The sequence below is a fragment of the Mixophyes fleayi genome, chromosome 5 (genome assembly GCF_038048845.1).
Source record: "Mixophyes fleayi isolate aMixFle1 chromosome 5, aMixFle1.hap1, whole genome shotgun sequence".
Classification (NCBI taxonomy): Eukaryota; Metazoa; Chordata; class Amphibia; order Anura; family Limnodynastidae; genus Mixophyes; species Mixophyes fleayi.
Window position 1 is genome coordinate 161,962,368 of NC_134406.1, and position 26,821 is coordinate 161,989,188.

The window sequence follows — 26,821 nt, forward strand, 5'->3', positions numbered from 1 at the left end:
CCCACGCTTTCATGTACCTGTTTGAACCTATAAATTGATTTGAAACGTCTATTTCTGTACTGTTAATGTTATATAAACTTGCCTTTACACAGAATAAACTTGGCTTTTATAACATGTTAGAAAATAGTTTCTTTATGTTCTAGAAAACCTTGTAAATGGTTTCATAATTTTCTAACCAGGTATAGAATTGAGAATTTTACAGAAGAAAAATGCAATACCTCTGAAGTGAATGTGGAATGCATGAATAAAATGTATAAACAAAAAGCCAACACATAGGAATTTTGAAGTCCATGTTTCAATAACCTTGACACTTTTGAAACATGTATAATGTACATGCATCTTCAATATGTATAGCTATAAACCTATTTTGAAGTAGGTTTTTATCTTTTAGTATGAAATGAAATAAAATATTAACTCTTTTTCAAAATATTTATTAACAAAACCATGGGTGCTTTTCATTTTCTAATGTCTTTCTCTTAACAGATTTGTTCCCTGCAAGAAACGGGGAAGAATATACTGAAGGCTTTTTACTAGAAGTTTTTGATATTCTCTTTAATTACATAAAGAGAACATTTGATGGAAAAAGTAAAGTCCTAGACTTCCATCACCCTCATCAGCTATTGGAGGGTTTGGAAGGATTTAACTTGGAATTATCTGATCAGCCAGAGCCTTTGGAACAGATCCTTGGAGACTGTAGGGATACTCTAAAATATGGTGTTAAAACAGGTATTTATATTTAATCAATTTGTGAATACAATTACATAGCCACCTACTGTATGTTTGTTGTGAGAAACCTTTTTTTCTATTTAGCGTAATATGCAGTATAGTTTTCAAAATCTGTGTACATATACATGCATTGTGCAGCAGACACCATTTTGATTTATCGGAGTAAGAAAAGCATCCTTGTAAAATCTCTTGGTATTAACCTAACTGTCAATGTGTTATTGCCAACACTGATCACTTGCCAAACTGACATTTGCTGGAATATGAATAATTATATGCTACAGAATTTTCTCTAGTTCTACTGTGTTATAAGTGACTCTAGTTATGACTAGAGATATTTGCTGACCCATGTGTTTTGGTTTTAAAATCCTTTGTTTCTGGTTTTGCCTGAAATACTCATACGTCTGATTTTGGATCTGAATTTAACAAAAAATTCTGAAAAATGGGTAAAATGTGTTTTTGAGCTATTTGGTTCCTACATTACTATTTATATAATTAACATTTATTTACAATCTATTTTCTATTGATCTCTTTATAACTGTCCAAATTTTCAGAAATGTTGTCCAAAGACAAGCTAAAATTAGTGAGAGCAGCGGCCTAAATACATGGCAGTTTTAATAAACATACAATCCCTATGAAACATAGTGGCAGAACACTGGCTGATATGATGGTCATTTTAGACAACTATATAGACGAAGGTGGGTTATACCCAGAAGAAAAATGGTGACAGACCATGCACACTATATTTTTTAACGTTAGATAGCGTGCCTCATGGAAAGTGAAGAGGCAGTAATTAGAACTCATTACACTGATCTGGCAGGCAAAATCAGACTATTACTGTCTACCTTGTTCATGTTGGCCAAAGTCATTATTGCAATGTCATTTTCTTGATCGAATATTAGCATGGCTCATTGCAATGTATAACCTTGCTTGCCCTCTGTATTCTACATTGTTTTCCCTTTTTGACCTCATGCTGTACATGTGCTTTGTTTTTGAACGGACGGATTCTTTGTGAGCAGTGATTTCTTTAAAGTGTTGGATTATGACACATATTAAATGCCTCTGAACCTTAGTTTTGTTTTTTGTTTGTGTTTATGAAAAAAACAAACAATAAAAACCAATAAAAATGTTTGATTTAAAAAAAAAAAAATCCATGCAAATAGTTTAACAAACCAACAGTGACTACCACGTTCGTGGCTGAAGTGTTTGACATTTGGACAAATACAGACAAATGTGTGCTGCACCCAGAATACAAATAGTGAAAGAAAGACCTTGCACACTATATTATTAATAGACAGCATGCATCATAGAAAATAGAGGCAGTAAGAATAAGAGGGCATTAGACTGACAGTGACATCAGTAGACAATTAACAGTTAATAATAGATCAAGGCCATAATGTTAAATACTGCAAAATGGTATTGTCCTTGGGCCAAACCGGGAAACAGTTTAACTCCGATTGCACTGCTGCAACCTAAACCTCCCAACATGAACAGCCATTAATGACCAGCCCATATCCCCAGGCTCTTCTAAATCTTGGCACTATTCATTATACTAATGGTATAAAAAAAATGGCAGTATATACACATCAACATAGTTGCAAAATCTGCCTTCATAATCAACACAGTAGTTTATCCTGTTAGAAATCAAATTACATATATTTAGCACTGGGGGTGCACTCCCCCGTAAAGTATCTCACTGTCCCTAGAAAAAAGAACTTGTATCTATAAAATGTTTCTAATGGAACAAACCCATGAGTAGTGTTCAAATTTTGAATCGGGTTGTATCGTGTAAAGAAAGATCCTTTACCACTTGTAAAACAGTTAGAATGGGGCTTTTATCTCCCGTTCCATCTACTGATGAAATTCACATCAAGGGTATGATTACATGGAACCTTCTTTAATGTAACAGTCTATATTGACAGCCGAGAGCTGGAATTCTCATTCAAAACCTTTTGATCACGCTGTTCCAGAAACTTTCTCACTCAAACCGCCGACACCCCTGTGACAGCTTACCTATGCGACAGGCAGCAGCTGATTCTACTTGCAGCTCCCTGTGGTGCTGAAGTTCTCACAAAAGGTCTTTCAGCTTGTCACCACTTATAGGGTTTGCTACTGTAAGAACTCAGGATCGTAATTACAATTTGGGATTATTCCTTAGCAGTGTATGAGCCTGGTAATTGTCAATCCGTCAGGAGAAGAATTTCATCTTGTTGAAATCAAATATATCACAAACCCGACTGTCAATATAGACTGTTATATTTAAGAAGGTTTAATTTAAGAAGGTTCTGTGTAATCGTGCCCTTGGTGTGAATTTCAGCAGTAGATCGAACAGGAGCTAACTGCCCCATACTAACTATTTTACAAGTGGCAAAGGATCTTTCACGATACAACCTGATTTCACAAAATTTGAAAACTCTACTATGGGTTTGTTCCATTAGAAACTTTTGATAGATACAAGTTCTTTTTTCCAGGAACAGTGTTTGCAATACTTTACTGGGGCGGGGGTGCATCCCCAAGTGCTAAATATATGTAATTTGATTTCTAACTGGATAAACTTCTGTGTTTATTATTAAGGCGGGTCTTGTAACTAGGGTGATGTGTATTTATTTTAAAAAATTGTGATATAGTATGATAATATCAAATAAAAATATGTTTTTAATTGCAAATTGGTTGGTGTTTTGTAAGAAAAGTCAGAGAATAGCTCCTGTCTTTTCTTCTATGTTTATATTTCCACAAGTAGATAGATGAAGTTGGGCTGCACTCAGCAGAAAAATGGCGAGGAAAAGACCATGCACACTATATTTTTAATGTTGGACAGCATGCATTGTGGAAAATGGAGGCAGTAATCAGAGCTCATTAGATGGACAGTTTTGGCATTAGTAGAGGGTTTTACACAAGATGATAGACCAAGGCCATTATGGTAAATGGTGGAAGATTGTCTCTGGAACCTCCTACCCAGGTGTGATACATATGTTTGACAATAACATGAGTGACATTTATATGTTGGGCACCCTAATATAAACTGGGTCGGACAACAATAATGACAGTATTAGGTCAACAATATTGCTTCTAACCCTAACCGTATAATACTATTGACATTTGAATTGTTGTCCTAATTTCGAATTTCTAAATGTCGACCAAATGCATAGCATTTTACACAAGATGATAAATCAAGGTCATAATGTTAAATAGTGCAAGATGTCCTTGGGCCCACCCATATGTTAAAAAGAACATGCACATAATTTAACAAACCAAGCACTGAAGTGCTTTAGTTGTTTGGGCCCTCAAGAGAAAAAAAAAACATTTTGGCTGTTGGATGAACTGGAGAATAGATTTTTAGAATTTTATCAAATTACAAAAGAGCATTTCTTTAACAGTGGTCATCTTACTCAATGTAATCTCCCTCCTCATCATCCTCATCACTGATGTCAAGATCAACATCAGATAATATTAGTTCATCTGCACCGGAATCTAGCGGTACAAATTTTGTTTGTAATTGGCAACAAGAGCACTATTCCTCATACAATTTGTAGTTCATTTTGATGAGCACAAGATCTTCTACATTTTTGGGAAGTAGTTTCCTCTGATAATCACTCACAATGTATCCAACTGTGCTAAATTCTTAACAAGTACACAATGGATGGTAGGCAGCTTGAGTACTGCATAGCTAGTTTGTACAAGGAGCTCCAAATATTTTTTCCTCCCAGAAATCAAAGGTACTGTCTGAGATGATAAGTTCTACTTATCATTAAAGTAATCCTCCACCATTCTACTAATACATGGTGTATCAGACTGAGACATGGTAGAGGTGTCAATATATTGGGGCATTTCTTTTAAGCCTGATATGTCATAACCTTTCACATTGGTGTGCTGTGTTGATTCACCATCAGTGTGACTCTTAGAAAAGGAAAGGTTTTTTTTGGGGGGGTTTTTTCTGGCAGTAGCAATTTTAGGAGAAACTGAAGCAGACGATCTGTCATGAGTGACTTGAGCCAACAGCTTGCTTACAAAGAGCTCTTTGCTTCTGTGAAGATTTGTGTCAGTTAGAAAGAGACATTACATATGACTTGAACCTTGGATCAAACATGGTTGTCAAAATTTAGTTCCAAGATCCAATTTCAAGATGCTGTAAATCCTTGGGTCCTGGTAAACAGAATAAGGAACTTGATCTATAGGCTGACATGCTTTGCTGAATAGCTAAGTTTCATCTCGTCCTTCTGCTTCTCCAGACACTTTTCCAGTAGTTTGGTAAGGGGTATGACTGGAATCAGGCTGGCAATGTTTGAACTTGCATGATTTGTTACAATTTCAAATGGGCTCAGTATCTTGCATAAAACAGTAAGGAGTAAGGTAATCTGTCCCCCCTTTCCCTGTCGCATGGCTTGATGTGTAGATCTTGATGGCTCATTACTATTTATCTAGTTGCTGAAGCATATAAAGTGTGGAATTCCACCTTGTTACTACTTCTTGCTTCAGTTGGTGGCATGGCAGATGATATTTATTTTGCAGTCACTGAAATGTTTTAATTGCAGTCACTAAATGTTGATAATGCCCAGGAATTTTATTGCCCACAAACAGCATCTTCTCCACTGACCTTTTTAAGAAATTCTGCACCATCAAGTTTATTGTGTATGCAAAACATGTTACATGTTGAAATTCACTCAGTCATAATATAATTACAATGTTGGCTCCGACAATGAGGACTCCTGAAGAAAGTTTAAGTCAGGTGCGCCATTTTGCTATGACATTTCTGAATGTTTCCCTACAGATTGACAATTATATGTTTCTTTGTGAAACTATACAATGATACAAAGAGTAGCTTCCCTGTGAATGACTTGGTATTGCTGAAAGGAGAATGATGGTGAAGCTACTGGTGCTGCTACCCAGAGGGGTGTCATGGTCATACAGTCTTTTGTTTGATAAGTATCACTTGTCCACATATATCTAAGTAAGTGGACAGTTGGTACAATTCCATTGTTAAGTAGGGACTTAACTACTTTTTGTTTAACTTCCTGGTACAGCTGAAGAATTGCTGTTTGGGAGAAATGGAATTGAAATGAAAATTCAGTAGCGTGAATCTCAACTAATTGGCTAAAACCCTGCTTGCTATGTAAATTGCCTTTCACCCTGTCTAATCTAACCATTTGTAAGCTATTTTCTGAGCACAGAACAGCAGCCACCCTCCTCCTTACATGCTCTTTCTTCTGAAATGGCAGATGATAGCAGGAGGAAGGGCAATATATAGAAGATATTGATTAAACTTTTAGGAGTTCTGACATTTTGATGGAAATTAGTGTTTTTTTCTTTTTTAGATCCGAGCTTGGTGCAAGAAACAGTCATGTTTTGGTTCAAATGGGAACTCCAAAATTTGGATCTGTTGGATATCACATAATTCGAAACGCTCATCTCTAGCGGTTCGAATTTGGAGAAATTCAACAGATCTGAGATTTGTGGATCAAAGAATAAACCTCATCATTTATTTATATAGCGGCAGCAAATTTGGGGACAAACATAGTAATAGACAATATTGAGTCATACAGACAGTAGTAAGAAGGCCCTGCTCAAAAGCTTAAAATCTATGGCTCATTGGGAGTTGGACATATAAGGTTAAGTCTACATATTGCATACTTAAAGTACACTATATATATATATATATATTTTATTTCTGAACTAGTATTTCTTTCTAATTCTATTTAGGGGAGAAAAACAGGGTGCTGTTGCTGTAAGATTCTAAGCGGCACACCCCAAAAACACTTAGATTTATTTCATTTAAAAATCCAAAGTTTTACAAATGAAAGAAGCAATTTTGTGAGGGTCAGTTTAAGTGACATCTTTATGAAACGGGCAAAAAAACAGGTTTTGACTATGAGCAGAATCCACCACAAGCAAATTTATTTATTTTGACTAAAAAATGAGAATGTTTGTGACGTCTTTATTAAGCATGCAAAAAAATGGGTATTGTGTTATGACCAGCATAACCCCCCAAAAATCAATATATTTCTTTCTTCTAAAATCTAAAGGTCAGTGCCATCTTTATTAAGCAGGCAAAAAACAGGGTTTTATTTTCTTTGACTCTTAACAGCATAACGTCCCCTCACCCACAAAAAAATATATAAAATTAGTTTGTTAAGAAATAATTTAACAATAATAATAACACATTTTCTAAATTAGAAGTATATTGTGGAAAAGGGTCATAAGAATTGTAAGATAACATTTCCTACTTTCCCTATCTCATTGAGCATTCTCCTGGTGTGGAGGCAAGCAACTGCAAGTAGCTTCACTACAAGTAGCTTCAAATTGATCAAGTAGCAGTACTTTTCTTGGCAACCATGGATCACAGATCCAGAGCATCCCAGTACGGGCTGTGGAAGTAATTTTACCATTACATCCTTTACTAGTAAAGAAAGGTCATGTGAGAAGAAAGTGGAAGAAAAAGTCCTCAAAATCCAAACACTATTTGTCAAATTCAATCTCAAAGAACAAACAGCTCTTGATGTAAGGAGGAGGATTAAGAAAGAAGTTTCTGATGAATGTGGTGATTTGTCCAAAAACAGGAAAATAGCTAACATTCTATAGGCCACCTGCAGTGGCAAGACAAGGGTCAAATTATACTTACTTTTTACTAGCAGGGGTACTAGTACTGCTGGTACTGGTATACGTACTAGAATGGCCATTGCAAAAGAGCGTGCCCAAAACGGTCATGCATCTTCCTTAACTTCCCATGCACCACCTTCTCAGTCAGAGTGTAGGTCTGTCACTGTTGCCTCCACAAATTAGTGCCTGGAAATTACACTGAGGCAAAGAACAACTTGGGCACTCACAGAATCCTGAGGAGAGTCTAGGGGTATTCAAGAGTACTATATGTGAGTCTGACATTTTAGATTTTGACACTGTCATTATAGACCAGCTTCCTTCTAGAACTCCTTAACCATTTGGAAATTTGATGATGAGCAGTACTACTAGTAATATTGATGATGATTTACACGTAGACATTGAGGAGGCAACTTTGGAGTTTGCAAATGTGCAAGGCAATGATGGGAATAATTGTGGTTCTGAAAATTAATGTGTTGCATTTGAATGCGATAATGAGGAGGAAGATGATGATTGTATTGGACTAAGGCAGCCACCAGTGCTACCACTACCTCATGTCAATGAATTGCGCATTACTATGCCAAGGCATAAGACGAAATAAAGCACCTCTTCTGATTAGAAATCTTTTTATCCCAACCCAGACAGCATTTTTAAAGCATTTGTAGACTTTTTCAGGCCAAAATAAGTAGAGGTAGGGATGTTTATCATCTAGACACAGCCTCCTGATTATTAGTATGTAGAACAGCATCCAAATTTCCTATTCCGATTGAGATCCTTAATGCAATCCATGATTCCCAAGAGACATCTTTGCAAACTATCGCTCTTGCTGCTGGAGGTAATACATCTATACAGGAAGGGAGGAAGAACCATAAACTTAGTTTTACAGAATTGTCTATGAAGCTAGCATTTGCAAGAGGAAACAAGTATCAGATCACCAAAGCCATGACAGCATTGGATGTGTGTAAAATTTCAATCAATGTATGAGGTTTTAGCTGATTTGTTGAGTTCATGTGTCCACGCTGCCAAATTCCATCTCAATACCATTTCTCCCTAACAGCAATTCCTCAACTGTATCGGTAGGTTAAACAAAAAGTAATTCAGGCTCTAGAAAATATCATTGTACTGACTGTCCACTTAACTACAGATATGTGGACAAGACATACTGGTCAAACCAAAGACTACATGGCCATGACAGCCCATTGTATAGGTGTATTACATTAGCAGAATCAGCGTCACAATCATTCCCCCTCATCCTTTCAGCATAGTCGAGCTAGCACTCAATGTCGAGTCATTCACAGGAAAGCTATTTTTTGTATTGCTAGTTTCACAAAAAAAAAACCAGTGTCAATCTGTCAGAAAAAGTCAGTAATGTTGTAGAAAAATTGCTTACCCCACTAAGACTCTACTCTTCATTACCAATAACTAGGCGAGCATTGTGTGTACACACACAATAATATTAGTGGTTCAGAATTTCTTAAAAAATGAGAGGTCAATGGAGGAGATGCTGTTTGTGGCCCAAAAAATTTCTGGGCATTTTCAACATTCAGCGGCCGCATGTAGAACATTGCAGCGGCTGCAAAAAAAGTCATCTGCCATGTCACCAACTGAAGAAATAGGTAGTAACAAGGTGGAATTACACACTTTATATACTTCAGTGACTACAGGAACATCAATGAGCTATCCATACCTACTCATCAAATAATGAGATGTTAGCTTACTCCAGCACATTGGAGAATAATTACTGTTTTATGCAAGCTACTGAAACCATTTGCATTTGTTACAAATAAAGTGAGTTCCCACACTGCCAGCCTGAGTTAAGTCAGACACCTAATCAAACTATTGGAAAGTAGTTGGATAAGCTGAAGATGGGGATGAAATTTAATGATTCTGCTAAGTATGTCGACCTTTTAGATCAAGTTCTTTATTCACTTCACCGGGACTCAAGGGTTTGCAGCATCTTGAAATTGGATCAATACCTTTGACAACCATGCTTTACCCTATGTTTAAAAAGTCATATGTAATGTCTTTCCTTCCAACTGACACAAATCTTTACACATGTAAACAGCTCCTTCTGATCAAGATTTCGGATCAATTTACAAATAACATGTCCCCTGTTGTTTTTTCCCTTAAAAATGGTAGTGCCAGAAAAAAATCTTCCCTTTTCGAAGAGTCACACTGATGTTGAGTCAACAACACAACAGCACACCAATGTGAAAGTTATGACACCTGGTGACGCTTAAAAGAAAGGCCCAAATATACTGACACCTCTACCACGTCGGATACACCTTGTCTTAGTAGAATGGTGGAGGCATACTTTAATGATAAAGTAGAACTTAGCATTTCAGACAGTCCCTTTGAATTCTAGGAGGGAATAAATGTAATTTTCAGCCCCATATACAAACTAACTATGGTGTACTTAAGCTACCTACCCTCCAGTGTGTACTCGGAAGGAATGTTTAGCACAGACAGGAACATTGTGAGTGATCGTCAGAGGAAAATACTTTACAAAAATGCAATCAATATGAACTACAAATTGTTTGAGAAATATCATTTTTGGTGCCAATTAGAAGCAGAATCTGCAGATTACAGTGCAGATGAATGATCATGACATTAGGGATTAGAATGATGATGGGGGTGATGATAACATTGTCAACATATGGGATGGTGACCACTGTTAGCCAAATACCCATTATCAATTTGTTAAAATCCTTTTCTATTCTGTTCAGGCAATCAAACAACAACCAAATTGTTCTTTTTTGTGGGGGCCCAAACAAATCAAGCACTTCAACCATATAAGTGGCAGTCCCTGTCACTGACATGCTTGGTTTGTTAAATTATGTGCATGTCCTTTTCAAAATATATGTGGGTGGGTTAGCACAAGGACAATTTCATCTTGCACTATTTGACATTTTAGCATTGGTCTATCATCTTCTGTAACTGGAAAATACTATGTGTTCAACAGCTAGACATTCATTTGGTCGACATTCATAAAAAAACATTAGTTCGACAATATTATCAGGTTGCCAATTCACATGGTGCACAGTATAATTAGGTGGACAGTTCAAATGTCGACAGTATTATAGGGTTAGGGACAAGGGATAGTAATAGGGTTTTTTATTAGGGTTTTATTGATTAGGGTTTCACGCTATGATCAAGCGCCGGGTCCATGCACTGCTACTTTACAGACAGAAATGCCACCTACCCCGGCTGGTATGCCTAGTGCTGGTTTTCCTGAAATCGGGGGGACCCCACGCCTTTCCCTCCCCCCCCCCCCCCTGATTTTAAGTAAACCAGCAGTATCCTCGCAGCACTAGGGTTAATGGTGTTTATAGAGGGGATCCAATGCTTTGATTTTTAATTGTTCTTTTTTTAACAGTATACAGCCAATTGCATTGCCCTTTTAATGTCGACAGTGTGATTGTCGGCATTTTACTGCCACAGATTTCTCCCATGAACACACTAAATAACTTGTCAGTTCTAGAATTTGGGATATAAAAATTGAAAGAATAGCCTAACACAAGGATAGACAACTGTTTAATTGAAGTGTCACTAGTGATGCTAATTAATGAGCTGATATCCACTATTCTTTTTATCTCGTATACATTCTAGGACATCCTCTGTATTTCAACCAACTTTCCAGTGGACTTGACATGGTTGGATTAGCTGGTGAATGGTTGACTGCAACAGCAAATACAAATATGTATGTAATACACAGTCTTTTATATTACATTATGTTAACATTTGTATAATACTACGCTTTTTAGTTATGCTTGAATATATTGGCTAGTGTATTGCAAGGGCTCTATAGATAATGTCTAGTGTGTGTGTGTGTGTGTGTGTGTGTGTGTGTATGTATATATATATATGTGTGTGTGTGTGTGTGTGTGTGTATATATATATATATATATATATATATATATATATATATATATATATATATATATATATATATATATATATATATATATATATATAAATAAATTTTCCCCCTAGCCGTGACATCATATAACTATGCATTTGCAAAGCATAAGTATGGCGCTGATTAGTGCTTTTGAAATATTCTGTTTGATTCTTCATTGCATAATTCTAAAACCTTATTTAACCATGGATCAGTCTATACAATATCCTCAAAATAATTGTTGAATGTATTTCTTGAAAATGTGTTAAGTTAAATTTATATATCAAGAAGTCTCCTATTTTTTAAGGTTTACTTATGAAATTGCCCCAGTATTCATTATTATGGAAGGGTTATTGATCAAGAAAATGCATGAGCTGATTGGTTGGAGAGAAAATGAAGCTGATGGAATATTTTCTCCTGGTAAGTATAGGCTTTCTGTAAGGCAGATAGATCTCTAGCAATGATAACAATCTTACAGGGAGCAGCAAGTGAGCTTCCCAAACTTAGTAGATGTATTCCTTTTTACAGGCTAAGACTGTAATGGACTTGTATATGAAGTTGTATGTTTTTTTACTGTTTATGTGCTGAATTTAACAACCAAGATGTGCACTCATGCACAAAGTGTACAGTTATAAAATATTTATTAAAACATAATAAAAACCATAATAGGTGATAACAAATTAAACCACATTTGTGTTTAATATAGGTGCCAAATTCAACCTGTAACGAAGTAGGTGCACCTACACGCTATAAAGATGGTATATTAAACCAGTCCAACAACTGTGCAAAAATCGCTCCTCTTTATAGATGTAAAGAGTAAGATGTATTTCTCAGGGAGATATCATTCCCTTGTAATTATAGATGGTGGTGTGGAGCTTTATAGGTATATTGAGAGAGGTTGAGCTCCGTGAAGACTGATGGAAATCCAATTAAAGATATCAAAGGTAACAGAGGGCTAGATTTACTAAGCTGTGGGTTGGCAAAAGTGGGGATGTTGCCAATAGCAACCAATCAGATTCTAGCTATCATTTTGTAGAAGGTACTTAATAAATTAAGCTAGAATCTGATTGGTTGCTATAGGCAATATCCCCACTTTTTCAAACCCGCAGCTTAGTAAATCTGGCCCAAAGTCTCTTACCAACTCCTGGCGATGTAACATAAGACCAGTACCTTGATGTATGTACTCTATTCAGAGATAAGCCTTCCCTCATGGAAATAAAGATGTTTAAATGGAGCTCTGTGTAGCGCTTCTGTTCTCTCCACACAAACTCCAAACACCAGCGCACATTCCCGCTTGTAGCTGACGTCACAAAGATGCGCCCCCGCCTCATACGGGACTCTTAAGGTGGTATAGAAAAATGAGCGGTCACTAAAGGTGATACACTGGCAATAGCAGCACTCAAATATTAGCACACAAAAGTAATGTGGGGTTCTGCTGCTCACCCGACGCGTTTCATCCCCATATAGGTGATTTCCTCAGAGATAATCAGGTTGAATTTGGCACCTATATTAAACACAAATGTGGTTTAATTTGTTACCACCTATTATGGTTTTTATTATGTTTTAATAAATATTTTATAACTGTACACTTTGTGCATGAGTGTTTTTGTGGCAGACTCGGCTATACCATCGCACATCTTGGTTGTTATATTTATCTATTTTTGGGGTGCAGATCCCCAGCATTGGTACCGTGTCTGAGCAGTCATTTTCAGTGCTGGAACAAGATACATTTTGCTGAATTTAACAGACTGAAATTTAAGTAAAATGGTGACTGCAACCTTTGGGGGAAAACTTGTCAATGAGTAGCTCCCCCCCTTTGGCAGAAATGAAACTTCCAAATATTTTTTGTAAGCAGTTTAATCTTTTCATTGTTGCTTTGAGTTTTCTTTTCCCACTCATCCTTGCAGATCTTCTCAAACTCTTGCATACACTGTATATTTGAGATCTCCCAATATATTTTCAATAATATTCGTGTCTGGGGACACTAAATTTAATTTCAAAACCTTAATACTTGATCTTTAGGTATGTATTGCTTGCTGCCTTGCTGAAATATCTACTCTCTTTTCAGCTTAAATTTCTGTAGAGCACCAGTCATTATCTTTGATTTTTGGATATTTAATTGAATCCATTATTCCTTCCACCTGGACAATATTTTCTGTACCCATGGCTACCACACAACCCCAAGTCATAACAGTTCTCATGCTTATTGGATGACAGTGTGTTCTTTTCTTCAAATGTATCGTCTGTAGTTGTGACCAAAAGAGTTGTTTTGTTTTTCTTTTTTTTGTGTGAACCACTGATCCGGTGTCATGTTATCCATGGAAAGGATCAGCCAAAGGTTTGAACAGTCAGCTGTGTAGCTTATTGAAAGTAGGCACTTCATTCTAAGAAATTAAAAGGGTCAGAGTGTTCAACTCTAATATTGTCTTCAATGAGCTTAATTACAAATGATCAAAGGGTTTCAATATTTGCACCCCCCCCTCCACTCCACCATTTAAGTTCAGCAAATGATCAGTAATTATGCAGAAATGTCATGTTTGTTCTCATTTAGCACTTATGTATTTGTAGATAATAATGTTTTTTTCCCCATAAAATCTATAAAATATACTGTAGTAGTTTTCATATAGTAAATACAATTTCCCCTCCATGGTAGCATAGACTATGGGGTAAATTCCCCCTTGCACATGAGTCAGGACAGGACATAAGGCACACCTATAGAATCACACCTCCCATCTCTCTGTGTCTTCCTTCCTGTTCTTGTAGTAGAGTCAGGCAGTTCAGGTTTTTAATTTTTTGCACTTACCTACTCCTATTTTTGCCATAAGGAGATGGAGAATAGGGGATATCTCCTCCTGAAGGTCTGGAACTTGCACTCCTCTGAATGAGCATAAGTGGTGGGACCGGCCTACTCACAGGGCAAAACACTCCCCCATAGGGGCTTGCATCCTTAGGCAGCTAGGATAGTTCCATAATATAAGACACCTTGTATACTCTGGTGATACCTTTTGCCGTAGGTGCATCCTCCCACAGCAATGGTGGCTGTTTTCCTGCCTATGTGTCTTTAAGATAAGGTGTTGTGGGCATTGACGTTGTAATGTCACGCATGGAGGAAGCAGAAATCCAGCAAATATATTGCCAAAAATGGGTAGTGAAGCTTTTTATGTGACAGGAAATCATCAAACTGTGTACCAAACGGAACTAAGCAAATATGGAGAAAAACAGTCCCAAGGATGCAGGTCAGGGTAAGCACCAGTGATATATTTAGAGTACATAATATTTTAGCTAGTTTAGTGCATACTTGCCAACTCTCCCGTAATGTCCGGGAGACTCCCGCATTTTGCGAGAGTCTCCCGGACTCCCGGGCGAGTGTGGCAATCTCCCGAATTCTGCCCACTTCACTAGGAAGTGCCCACTTCCTAGTGAAGTGGGCAGAATTAGATCCCAAACGCCGCGATTCCCGATGAATCGCGGCGTTTAGCCCCGCCCCCCGCTGTCAAATGACGCAATTTGCGTCATGACGTCACAGGGGGCGGGGCCGAAATGACGCGATTTTGGCCGCCCCGCCCCCTCACGCCCCCCTCCACTGGCTGGCTCCCGGAAGAGAGCTGAAGAAAGTAGGTAAGTATGGTTTAGTGTACAGGCTGATATTCGTCTACACTATTGTCTCTAGGTCAAAAACCCAGACTGGAAGTGAAAAGGTTGTAGAGAACTGCAAACAAAAACTCAGAAAATTCTTTTTTTGTATGATTTGTGACAAAATGTTTCCAGAAGGCTTTTCTGAAAATATGTATAGAGAATGTAACTAGTGAACAGCAACAGTCTCCCCCCTCATATGGTTCAAATGTTAAAATGGATGAAAATTGCATTAGCTAAAACTTTTGTTACTAAGATTATGAGTCTGGGTGCAGCTGGAACCAGACATGTCAGATTCCATCTGCAGACTCAGCTGGGTGTGAAGGGGAAATTAATTTCAGTACAGATGTGCTGGAAAAATCTGTTAAAAGCTACTCTGAAACATACTAAATTTCCATCACTTTCTGAGTGGCAGTCTTTTCAGGAAGCATTGTTTAAGGGGCCTAAAGAGCGGTATTCTTTTTCCATTGAATAAGGTTACAAGCAGTCTTCAATCAGAAGAATGGAAGTTCCCTGATAATCATTTTCCTAACATGAATAGATTTTATAGAATGTACCCTTTTTATTCTGAGGACACTATGGTTTGGAATACACTCCACAGTGTAAAGAGGGGTTAGATTGAAAAACAGAACATTCAACCATATTGTCATCAGACACCTCTATTATTGCAGGAGCTAAAGGAAAGGGGGTTAGAGAGACTGATTCAGGGTCAGTGTTACCTTCTGGCATGCCCCTTCCCTCCCCTCAGGGGTTAATTCTGAAGACTTGGCCTACACTGCTCGCTGGCAAGCGAACACTGACACTTCAGACAGTTTACACATTTCAGCTACAATGGAACCTACATTTTCACAGTCATATCCTTACTTACACATGTTTCACTCAAAAGGTGCAGCAACAGCTGGTTTGGTGGACGGGTAACTCAAGGGTGATCCTCCATTTTGCCTCTCTTTCCACGTAGTTTGCCCTGGCGCTCCCCAACTCTTCTTTATTACAGGAGCCCTGGTAACTGTGTACTTGTCAGCCAGGCTATCAGCTGCTTGCGCTGTCTTAAGGTCATGATCCACAACCCATTCCCTCACCTCAGCTGAGCACAGTATGAGGGACTGCTCCTGGAGAATAGGATCCTTTAGCTTATCATACTCCAGTACCTGCAATCCATTGATGCACCATGGATGATAATTGCACTAACAGTCTGGCATATGTATCAGAGGCTCTCTTAATTGAGACATAATCGCCGTCCAGTTCCTGGATTAGGTCTGCATACGCTTCCAAAGCTAACCCTCTCAGTCCAGGGGTTAAATAGCTGGCCCTTTCTCTGGGGTTCAGCTCAAACTGTCGGCAAAGTGCTTTCAAATCCCCTCAGGAACGTATCAAGATTGCCATCTTGTTCCACCATAGGAAATTGGGTGTGTCTGGGTTTTTTCCTACTGTGTCCGCTGACGGGCTGCTGAGCCTGGCAAGCTCCAGCTGGTGTTCGCGTTCAGCTTGTCGTCCTGCCGCCTCCCAGTCTGCTCGACGTTGTGTAACCTCTTGGAGCTGCTGGATCAGCCACAGTGAAGTTGCAGGATCAGCATCCTTCAGCCATTTGAGAGCAGTGTGAAGGTAACTGTCCAGGATAGTCACCTTACTTTGTTCAACAGAGGTATTTGTGGTAATGTCCAGTGCTCTCCTGAAGCAGAGAGGTTTTCACCGCTGTCTCCACGGCTCTTAGTTTCTGATCAGCCTCCACAAGCTCTCGGTTCCTGCCGGGGTCGACAGCAATTCCTCTTTCGACAAACAAGGCCAAAAGCTCATCCTTTTTCATCTGCTTATAGTCAAGGGCCATCTGGACCTCACACTTCCACCAAATAAAAAATAGAAAGAAAACAAGGAGGTGGGGGCAGAAACTATTTGCGCAGTATGTCTTAAAATTTTGTAAGCCTTGAGCATAATCTCCGGTCAATTAGGATGCTGACTCTACAATCACACCCCACTAATTCACTTAAGTTCTTATGATAAAAAGAAAAATATTATCCATCCCAGCAAGCTGCCAACCAGTTTGTCACTAACGCCCAGCCTGTCCCAGATACAGCAATCTAAACAGCTGGCCATGACTGGCATCACCTTAGTCACTTAGCAATGAATACATCTTTTCTGCCACCGAGAATACACTAGATTAAATTTAAATTCAACAGATATTGACACTTGCATTGGTTTCAGACTCATGTCATTTAGCAAAGTACACGTTGAGATTGCATTACAAGATTACATAAAATATTCACATTGTCATACATGAATTCAACAGAAAATAACAATCAGTTATTAGATAGACTACATAATCATCTCACCTTTCCTACATCATAATAGCAGCATCTTCAGCAGGAAATTCAAAAAGAACCACCAGTCATATGCTGCAAGTCCTGAAATGCCACAACTGGATAATAAATTAAAAAAAGGGTAACTTATATTCAACACAGAAGATAGAATTTCTTGGAATGTGTATAGCACAAGGAAAAGCTTTAACGACATCAAAAAGACAACAAAGATTACAATAGGAGGTGTTGTGTTTCAGAAGAACACCTTAGACCAGTGTTTCCCAAAACCAGTCCTAAGGAACCACTAACAGTGCTTGTTTTCCATATCTCTTTGCTGGAGCACAGGTGTATTCATTGCTGACTGACACATTTTGAAAGATCCACAGGTTGTACTAATTATTTCACTTGTGACCTGGAAAATCTGCACTGTTAGGGGTCCCTAAGGACTGGGTTTGTGAAACACTGTCTTAGACCATGGCAGAAGACTGCCTCAGAGTATTAGGTCTTATGGCATCAGCCATAGAGGTGGTGCCATGGACTAGGCTACATATGAGAAGTTTTCAACTAAATTTTCTATCCAAATGGAACAGAAAAACACAGAATCAAGGTCAGCTGATTTCTCTAACAATGGAGGTGAGATGGGACCTGGAGTGGTGATCCACTAACACTCTGGATGGCGGCAGTTCCTTTACAGAACACGAGCATATAGTCATTTCAATAAATGCAAATCTATTTGACTTGTGCACCACATATATACATTGGTGCATGGCCAATGGCGGGAAAAGATAACCACTATACCCTCAAAGGACCACAGTACAGGACAGCATGTCAGAATAAACTCAGACAACCAGACAATAGTGTCTTATATAACATATTGGCAAACCTGATTGTAGCTCATTTAGCAGGTACTACCAACACCAGAGCAGATTTTCAAAACATCCTTCACACAGGAGCATGGACATTGAACAAGGATATATTTTGCAATCTAGTAAAAAGGTGGGACTGTCTGCAAGTGGATGTCATGGTGACAACATAAAATGTCAAGACAAGAAGGTTTTTTTTCACCAGGCATATGGACAAAGAAGCAGAGGCCAATGATGCCGTCTTGGTAAAATGACAACTCAGCCTGGGCTATGTGTTTCCACCAATTCCCATGATCCCTCAAGTACTAAATAATATAAGGAGGGATATAATGTAAGAGTAATGGCAATTATACCCTTTTGGCCCTGCAGATCTTGGTATCCTCAAGTGTTACAACTAGCGGTGGAGAAAGAGGAAAAGGTCAACATCCAAGACATAATAGAATCTGGGACATTGTTTGTAAATGGTGCTCTGATAAACAGTTTTAACCATAATTAGAGATGCTCAGGCTCGGTTCCTCAGAAAACCAACACACCCAAACTTAGGGGATCCGAGTACTTAGCCAAGTCGGCTCAGTATTTTCGCGCTTTTTCAGATTCTAAAATGAGTCAAAACGTCATTGTGACGTCGTCGAATCTCGGATCTCGTGAGTTTTGGAATCTATAAATACCACCCTCCACGGCGATCTAGTGCCATTTGAGAGAGGGATACAGAAGGGATAGCATAGAGTGTAAAGCAGTTGGGCATGCAAACTTACAGAATTGAAAGAGGAGGGTGGTAGCAGTGTTAAAGAAAGCTCCATTGCTAATTGTCATTGCTGAAATAGAAATATACTAGTCCTTGCAGGCTTTTTTTCTGAATTTGCACCAAAAAGTATAGGGTGTTATCCAAATGGATTCACAGCAGTACACAGAAGAGCAGGATCAGCAAGCAGCTGCTGCCACCAGTCCTGATGATGGTAATCCCTGTATGTTATCTGGTAAAGCCTATGTAAAAGTACATAGTCTTTTTAAGTCAAGGAAAAAAACATTAAAAAAACACCTTTTACTGTGGTGAAGAAAAAATGAGTGGTAACTTTTCATGGATTATCTGCCAGAATTTTTATTTTTTTTGCCATTCTACACGCAGTGGCAAAGAAAGAATGAGGCCTTCGCCTTTTTCTATGAGTGCGAGATCTAAAATTGTTACTGAGGCATCTTCTTGTAAGGTCACTCGTGGCCAAGCAAGACCAAGTAATTTGAACTCCAAAAGTGGTGCACAAAAACTGTTACATGTAAATGCCGAGCTGGAAGAAAACAGTAAGGCATTAGAGGAAAATGTATGCTCAGATTCAGAAATGACACCAATCCCTGAGGAAAGTCCATGCACGAGTGCTATGTGTAATCATGACAATTCTGATAGTATACACATAAAGAAGGTCCCTTTCAACCTTTCTGCAGATGTGTGCCTGAACAGCCCGAGTGTAGCGTTGATACACCAATTGAGGATGCCACTTTGGAATTGGATCAGGATGATGGGGATATTCGTGTAGCAGATGAGGGCGCTAATGAGGATGTTGATGAGGATGATGTTGTTTGTGTAAGTCCTTCACCAGTGGAAGCAGTTCTGGCACGCAATAAGAAGGCCATTATCATGCCTGGACATAAGACCAAAAAAGCCACTTCTTATGTGTGGGATTATTTCTACCCAAATCCTGCCAACAGTTGTCTAGCCATTTGTAGTCTATGTAAAGCCACAGTCAGTCGAGGGAGGGACCTTAACCATCTAGGAGCCTCATCCATGTTAGGCCATTTGACGAGAGTTCATGGGAAGGTGTTGGGAAAATCAGAATGTTATGGTAAAAAATAACAACAAGCAGTCCATCAGCTAGGACCCTTCTCTCACCTACATCCCAACGCCTACAATCTACACCCACAACACTGTCCTCATCAATATCCTCAGTAGCGATCTGAGTTAGTCCTGCATCCAAGTTGCTAAGGCTAGATGACTCCTGCACTATCCTTGATTCCTCTGAAGAATTCTTGAGCATTAGTCCCACTGCTGTTGCTGCTGCTGGGGGTGAATCTTCATCCCAGAAGCAGACCAAGAAGAAGACTACTAGTAGTTTACAACAATTGACTGTTAAATAATCCTTTGCAAGATGAAGCAAGCAAGTGGTTCACAGACGCCATGGCGACTAGGCTCGTATTAGATCTGCGACCAATATCCACTATTAATGCAGCTGGTTTTAGACAATTACTTGAGGTCTTGTGTGCCCGTTACCAAAGTCCATCACGACACCATTTCAGTAGAAAAGCTATTCCCCATCTCTAACAGAAGGTTCATAAAAATGTTGTTATTGGGCTGCAAAATGCTATTCTACCCACTGTACACTTAATCACAGATATCTGGACAAGCAGAACTGGTTAAACTAAAGATTATGACTGTAACAGCCCACTGGGTTGGTGATTCGCCTTCACCAGCAGGAACAGCAGCAACATGTACCCAAGTACATCATATTTGTCAGAAGCAGGCTACTCTGTGTAATAAACAAATAGAGAGAGAATTATCTGCACTAGTGCCCAGTGTAAATAGGAGGTGGCTGCCAAAAACGGGGACACTGTAGGTGGGGGGACCCCTCCCCCTGGTTGGATATCAAAGGACCACAAGAAAAAACTTGGAGTAGTCCCCAGGCGCCTGTTGTGGTGTAATAATTGAGCATGAAAAAGGTATATATTGATACCATCAGTATTTAATAGGCCCATGCAAGGCCGCAGGGGTGAAATGGAGATATATGCTCCATCTTCCAGAACTGCGGTAACAATTAAAATATACGTTGATTGGAACACTAGACACGCAGCAGTCTTGCTGCCATAAAAGGTTCTGTAAACTAACACAATCTGCTCGCTAAATCGTGATAGTGCAAGGTGTCATGAAGTTCAGTCCGATGGTATAAACACCATGTGTATAAGGTCCCAAACAATAGTGAGTAATTTCAGTAGCACAAACTGTTGTTAATCCTTCCCGGACTGGTTGCACAATAGAAAGTCAATATAAATGGATATGAGTCAATAAACACTTCAAGGATTGCGATAGCTCCGGTACACCACAGGAGGGGAAAGAAGGTCAACTTACCCCACTCCTGGAGAGCCCGCTCTACAGATGTCCATTCGGGGAGGCCGCTGTGTGAGTCTCCGTCCGCGCTGCTTCGCATCCAGCTGTCAAGTGAAAGTTCCTGATCCGCGCATGCGATAGTATGTGTCCGGTCTGTGTACACAGGTCTGTGTACACAGACCAGACACATACTTTCGCATGCGCATGCGCATCCTAAACCCCTTCACGGGGGTCAGTGAGCATCTTTAACCAAAATGTCCATCCATAGGTACTGTACTTGAATTTCTGCAAGATGGGCTTGACAAAGGACTAACTAACAACAAAGCAATTATTTGTTTTGATCAGTAGCAATAAAAATTGGGTGAACTAGCCTCAACGGCATCAGAGGCAAGATGGATAAAATCTTGCATTAAAGAGGCATACATAGTAAAGAATGTGGACGTGCCTCAAAGCATAAGTGCACAATCAACAAGAGCCATGGCAACTTTATAGGTACAGTAGGAATCGGCCTCTATGGAAGAATTATGTAAGTCCACAGTCTGGTCTTCCAAACATACTTACAACACTATTGTATTAATGTCCAAGCTTCAGCAGATGCCAAGTTTGTAAGGAATGTGTTAAAAAGTGTCAAGATGACTCTGAAAGAAAAAAAGGAAATATATATATATAAAAAAGATATTATTCTTTCAAGTGGAACACATTAAGCTTCAGTTAAATTAGATGATGGGGCCTGTCCTAGGTGAAATGCAGCTTTGGCATCTCCCCATAGTGTATGCTGCCATGGAGGAGGAGGATGAAATATTATCTGTTAAATTGGTTTCCTCTACTCCACCATGGCGGCATGCTGCCCGCCCTAAGTTTTTGCTGTTGTTTCTAATATGGTATTAAGATTTTTTTCATCTTCTGGAAAACCAGAAGACACACAGAGGAGGGAGGCATAGCTCTGTATACCCTCCAAGTGACTTCTTTCCTGTCCTGACTCATATGCTAGGGGGGATTAACCCCATAGTATATGCTGCCTTGGAGGAGTAAACAAAACCAGTTTAACAGGTAAAATAACCTGCCGTATGTGAACTATTGCCGGGAATGTGAGGATTGTCAGCTGTACCTGTATCTGCAGTTGCACTTGAGCACTTAGAAACATAGAATTTGACGGCAGATAAGAACCGCTTAGCCCATCTAGTCTGCCCATTGTTTTATTAACCTATGGCAGTGTTGGCTAATCTTTGCCACTCCAGGTGTTGTGAAACTACAAGTTCCAGCATACCCTTCCAGCAATAAGCCACAATATATTGGCAAAGCATGCTGGGACTTGTAGTTTCACAACACCTGGAGTGTCACAGGTTAGCCAACACTGACCTATGGTAACCTTAAACCTTATTTGATCCCTTATTCTTTATAACATTATTCTGATTGTCTATCCCAAGCATGTTTAAACTGCTCTACTGTATTAACCTCTACCACCTCTGATGGGAGGCTATTCCACTGATCCACTACCCTTTCTGTGAAGTAGTTTTTCCTCAAATTTCCTCTAAACCTACTTCCCTCCAGTTTCAGTGCATGTCCGTGTGTTCTAGTACTTCTCTTCCTTTGATGAATGTTTCTCTTATGTACCTTGTTCAAACCCTTGATATATTTGAAAGCGTTTGAACAAGAACTTGTTTCTACTTATTTATTCATTTACATTTTCTTACCCACAGGTGGAACAATATCTAACATCTACAGTGTTCTAGCAGCTCGCTACAAGTTTTATCCATTTGTAAAAACAAAGGGAATGGCAGCACTACCTAACATTGTTCTCTTTACATCAGAACATGTATGTAACATGCTTTCTACAATAAGTAAAATATTAACATAGAAATGGGATACATTTTAAATAAGGTGTTACTTTTAATCTAATTTTTGTGCCTAATATGCCAGTCTTTAAAACTATAACATAGGCTTTTATTCCCTGGAAACTAATTAAATGGAGGGATAAAATTGTTCTAAAAACGACAAATCATAAATATATCCATTTTGTCACAGTTGGTGGAAAATGCTTTCCTTTTTGTATTCTACTAACATACTAAATACTGGTTGCATTGGGGAGAAACTTCCAGTACAAGTGGCTGATAACCATTTTAGTTTTAAAAAGTAAAGCTTTTCAGGACCAACCTGTCTGAGTAAAAGGGATACTGCTTTTGAAAGCCCCACAAAAAAACTCAATGCACCTTTCAGATGTATCCAGCCTAAATTTTAAACACTAATAATAGTTTTAAGTAGGGATGAGCGCGCTCGGATTTCTGAAATCCGAGCCCACCCGAACGTTGCGGATCCGAGTCGGATCCGAGACAGATCCGGGTATTGGCGCCAAATTCAAAAGTGAAACTGAGGCTCTGACTCATAATCCCGTTGTCGGATCTCGCGATACTCGGATCCTATAAATTCCCCGCTAGTCGCCGCCATCTTCACTCGGGCATTGATCAGGGTAGAGGGAGGGTGTGTTAGGTGGTCCTCTGTGCTGTTTAGTTCTGTGCTGTTTAGTTCTGTGCTGTTTAGTGCTGTGCTGTTTAGTGCTGTGCTGTGCTGTGCTGTGCTGTGTTCTGCAGTATCAGTCCAGTGGTGCTGTGTGCTGTGCTCTGTCCTTCTGAGGTCAGTGGTGCTGCTGGGTCCTGTGCTGTGTCCTGTTCAGTCCAGTGGTGCTGTGTCCTGTGCTCTGTGCTTCTAAGGGCATAGTTATTTCCCCAATATTCCCCTGTGTTTAAAAAAATAAAAAAAAGTTTTTTTTATAAAATACCAAAAACTACTTTAATATTTTTTAATTACCACAAAATTTTCACAACCAATCCTGCAGTATAAGCCCATTGGTACTGCAATATTACCAAGTTCACACATTCAGCAGTAAAAGTCCAGTGGTACTGCAATATTACAAAGTTTACACATTCTGCAGTATCAGTCCAGTGGTGCTGTGTCCTGTGCTCTGTCCTGCTGAGTTCCGTAGTGCTGCTGGGTCCTGTGCCGTGTCCTGTTCAGTCCAGTGGTGCTGTGTCCTGTGCTCTGTGCTTCTAAGGGCATAGTTATTTCCCCATTATTCCCAAGTTTGTAAAAAATAAAAAAAAAGTAAAAAAAAATAAAAAAATTAAAAAAAAAAAAAAATATATAATAATTATAACCAAATTTGCAAAACCAATCCAGCATTATAAGTCCATTGGTACTGCAATATTACCAAGTTCACACATTCAGCAGTAAAAGTCCAGTGGTACTGCAATATTACAAAGTTTACACATTCTGCAGTATCAGTCCAGTGGTGCTGTGTCCTGTGCTCTGTCCTGCTGAGTTCCGTAGTGCTGCTGGGTCCTGTGCCGTGTCCTGTTCAGTCCAGTGGTGCTGTGTCCTGTGCTCTGTGCTTCTAAGGGCATAGTTATTTCCCCATTATTCCCAAGTTTGTAAAAAATAAAAAAAAAGTAAAAAAAAATAAAAAATTTAAAAAAAAAAAAATATATATAATAATTATAACCAAATTTGTAAAACCAATCCAGCATTATAAGTCCATTGGTACTGCAATATTACCAAGTTCACACATTCTGCAGTATCTTGTGCTACATATAATGGAGAGCAAAAATTTGGAGGATAAAGTAGGGAAAGATCAAGACCCACTTCCTCCTAATGCTGAAGCTGCTGCCACTAGTCATGACATAGACGATGAAATGCCATCAACGTCGTCTGGCAAGCACGATGCCCAATCTCCTAGTACAGGGCATGTAAAATCCTAAAAGCCCAAGTTCTCAAAAAACAGCAAAAAAAGAAACTTAAAATCATCTGAGGAGAAACGTAAAGTTGGCAATATGCCAATTACGACAAGTAGTGGCAAGGAACGGCTTAGGCCCTGTCCCGTGTTCATGACTAGTGGTCCAACTTCACCCAAGGATCAAAGCCCTCCTCCCCCCCCTACAAAAAATTTAAGAGAGTTATGCTGTCAGCAACAACAACAAAACAGCAAAGAACTCTGCCTTCTAAACAGATGACATCACAAATCCCCAAGGCGAGTCCAAGGGTGTTGTTGGTTGTGAACCCTGACCTTCCCATCACTGTACGGGAAGAGGTGACTCCATCCAGCATTTGCAGCACGCCCTCTGCATATGCTGGAAGGATCACCCACAGTCCAGTTACAGATTTGGCTAATGAAGGTGTGAATGTTGTGCACTGGGAGGAGGATATTGATGTAGCTGGCGCTGAGGAGGATGTTGATGATTATGATGCAGACAGATACCAAATTGCATTTCTCAATTTCTATTTATATTCTAGATTATATAACGGCTGAAAAGTTTTCATTATTTAAAACAAGAGGTTTTGACGTGCTAGAATTAGTGTAGTGTTAAGATGTTATAAACACTACACTTGGAAATTGGAGGAGGTAATGTGGCCCCGGTATCAAATTGGGTACCGGGGCCACCCCACTATGCAGTCCAGATACTTGTTTGGTGGAATTCCGACACGTGGAGGGTTTTTAAATTATATTGTGGCCTCGGTACCAAATTGTGTACCGGGGCCACCACACTACGCAGTCAAGATACTTGTTTGGTGGAATTCAGACCAGTTGAGGGTTTTATTATTATATTGTGTGGACCACTCTATCTATACCACACTACAACTCTATACCACTCTATTTCCTACTTTAATTCTATTTAATTCTATTTCCTACTTTAATTCTATTACTAATTAATTAACATAAAGAGGAACAAAAAAAACCAATTTTACCAAAAGTATAATATGACTTAGACTTACAAACACTACACTTGAAAGATCGTGCCTTTAAATGAAAAAGTAAGTCTTCATTGCACGACTATGTGCAACAGGGACAGTTTTTTTCTTTACAAAGTCAACTAATAACACTTGGACCCTGTCTGTCTTTAACATACTTAATGGGATCTCAATGACGAATTGTCTGTAGCATGTTTGGAGGAGGTATTGTGGCCCCGGTATCAAGTTGGGTACCGGGGCCACCCCACTACGCAGTCCAGATACTTGTTTGGTGGAATTCTGACACGTGGAGGGTGTATTTATTTTATTGTGGCCCCGGTATCAAGTTGGGTACCGGGGCCACCCCACTACGCAGTCCAGATACTTGTTTGGTGGAATTCTGACACGTGGAGGGTGTATTTATTTTATTGTGGCCCCGGTATCAAGTTGGGTACCGGGGCCACCCCACTACGCAGTCCAGATACTTGTTTGGTGGAATTCTGACACGTGGAGGGTGTATTTATTTTATTGTGGCCCCGGTATCAAGTTGGGTACCGGGGCCACCCCACTACGCAGTCCAGATACTTGTTTGGTGGAATTCTGACACGTGGAGGGTGTATTTATTTTATTGTGGCCCCGGTATCAAGTTGGGTACCGGGGCCACCCCACTACGCAGTCCAGATACTTGTTTGGTGGAATTCTGACACGTGGAGGGTGTATTTATTTTATTATTGCCCCGGTATCAAGTTGGGTACCGGGGCCACCCCACTACGCAGTCCAGATACTTGTTTGGTGGAATTCTGACACGTGGAGGGTGTATTTATTTTATTGTGGCCCCGGTACCAAATTGTGTACCGGGGCCACCACACTACGCAGTCAAGATAGATAGATGCGTATCATAGATAAAGTACATTCAGTGGTGTGGGGCAAATTGAAAAATATTCAAAATGCACTGACATTATCAAAAACAAGAGGTTGTCACATGCTAAAACTCCAACATGTATATGAT

The 26,821-nt window shown here is 39.3% G+C and overlaps 1 protein-coding gene across 1 annotated transcript in view; it reads left to right on the plus strand.

The window, feature by feature from the left end:
* Positions 1-649: 649 nt before the first annotated feature.
* The window catches only part of LOC142157758 (glutamate decarboxylase 1-like), a 57,481-nt gene continuing 31,309 nt past the window's right edge, over positions 650-26,821 (plus strand). Inside the window, exons 1-4 of the mRNA XM_075211310.1 lie at positions 650-726; positions 10,924-11,014; positions 11,520-11,632; positions 22,794-22,909. Of these exons, the coding sequence (XP_075067411.1) occupies positions 10,965-11,014; positions 11,520-11,632; positions 22,794-22,909 (279 nt within the window). The 5' untranslated portion in view covers positions 650-726; positions 10,924-10,964. The remainder of the gene's footprint in view (positions 727-10,923; positions 11,015-11,519; positions 11,633-22,793; positions 22,910-26,821) is intronic.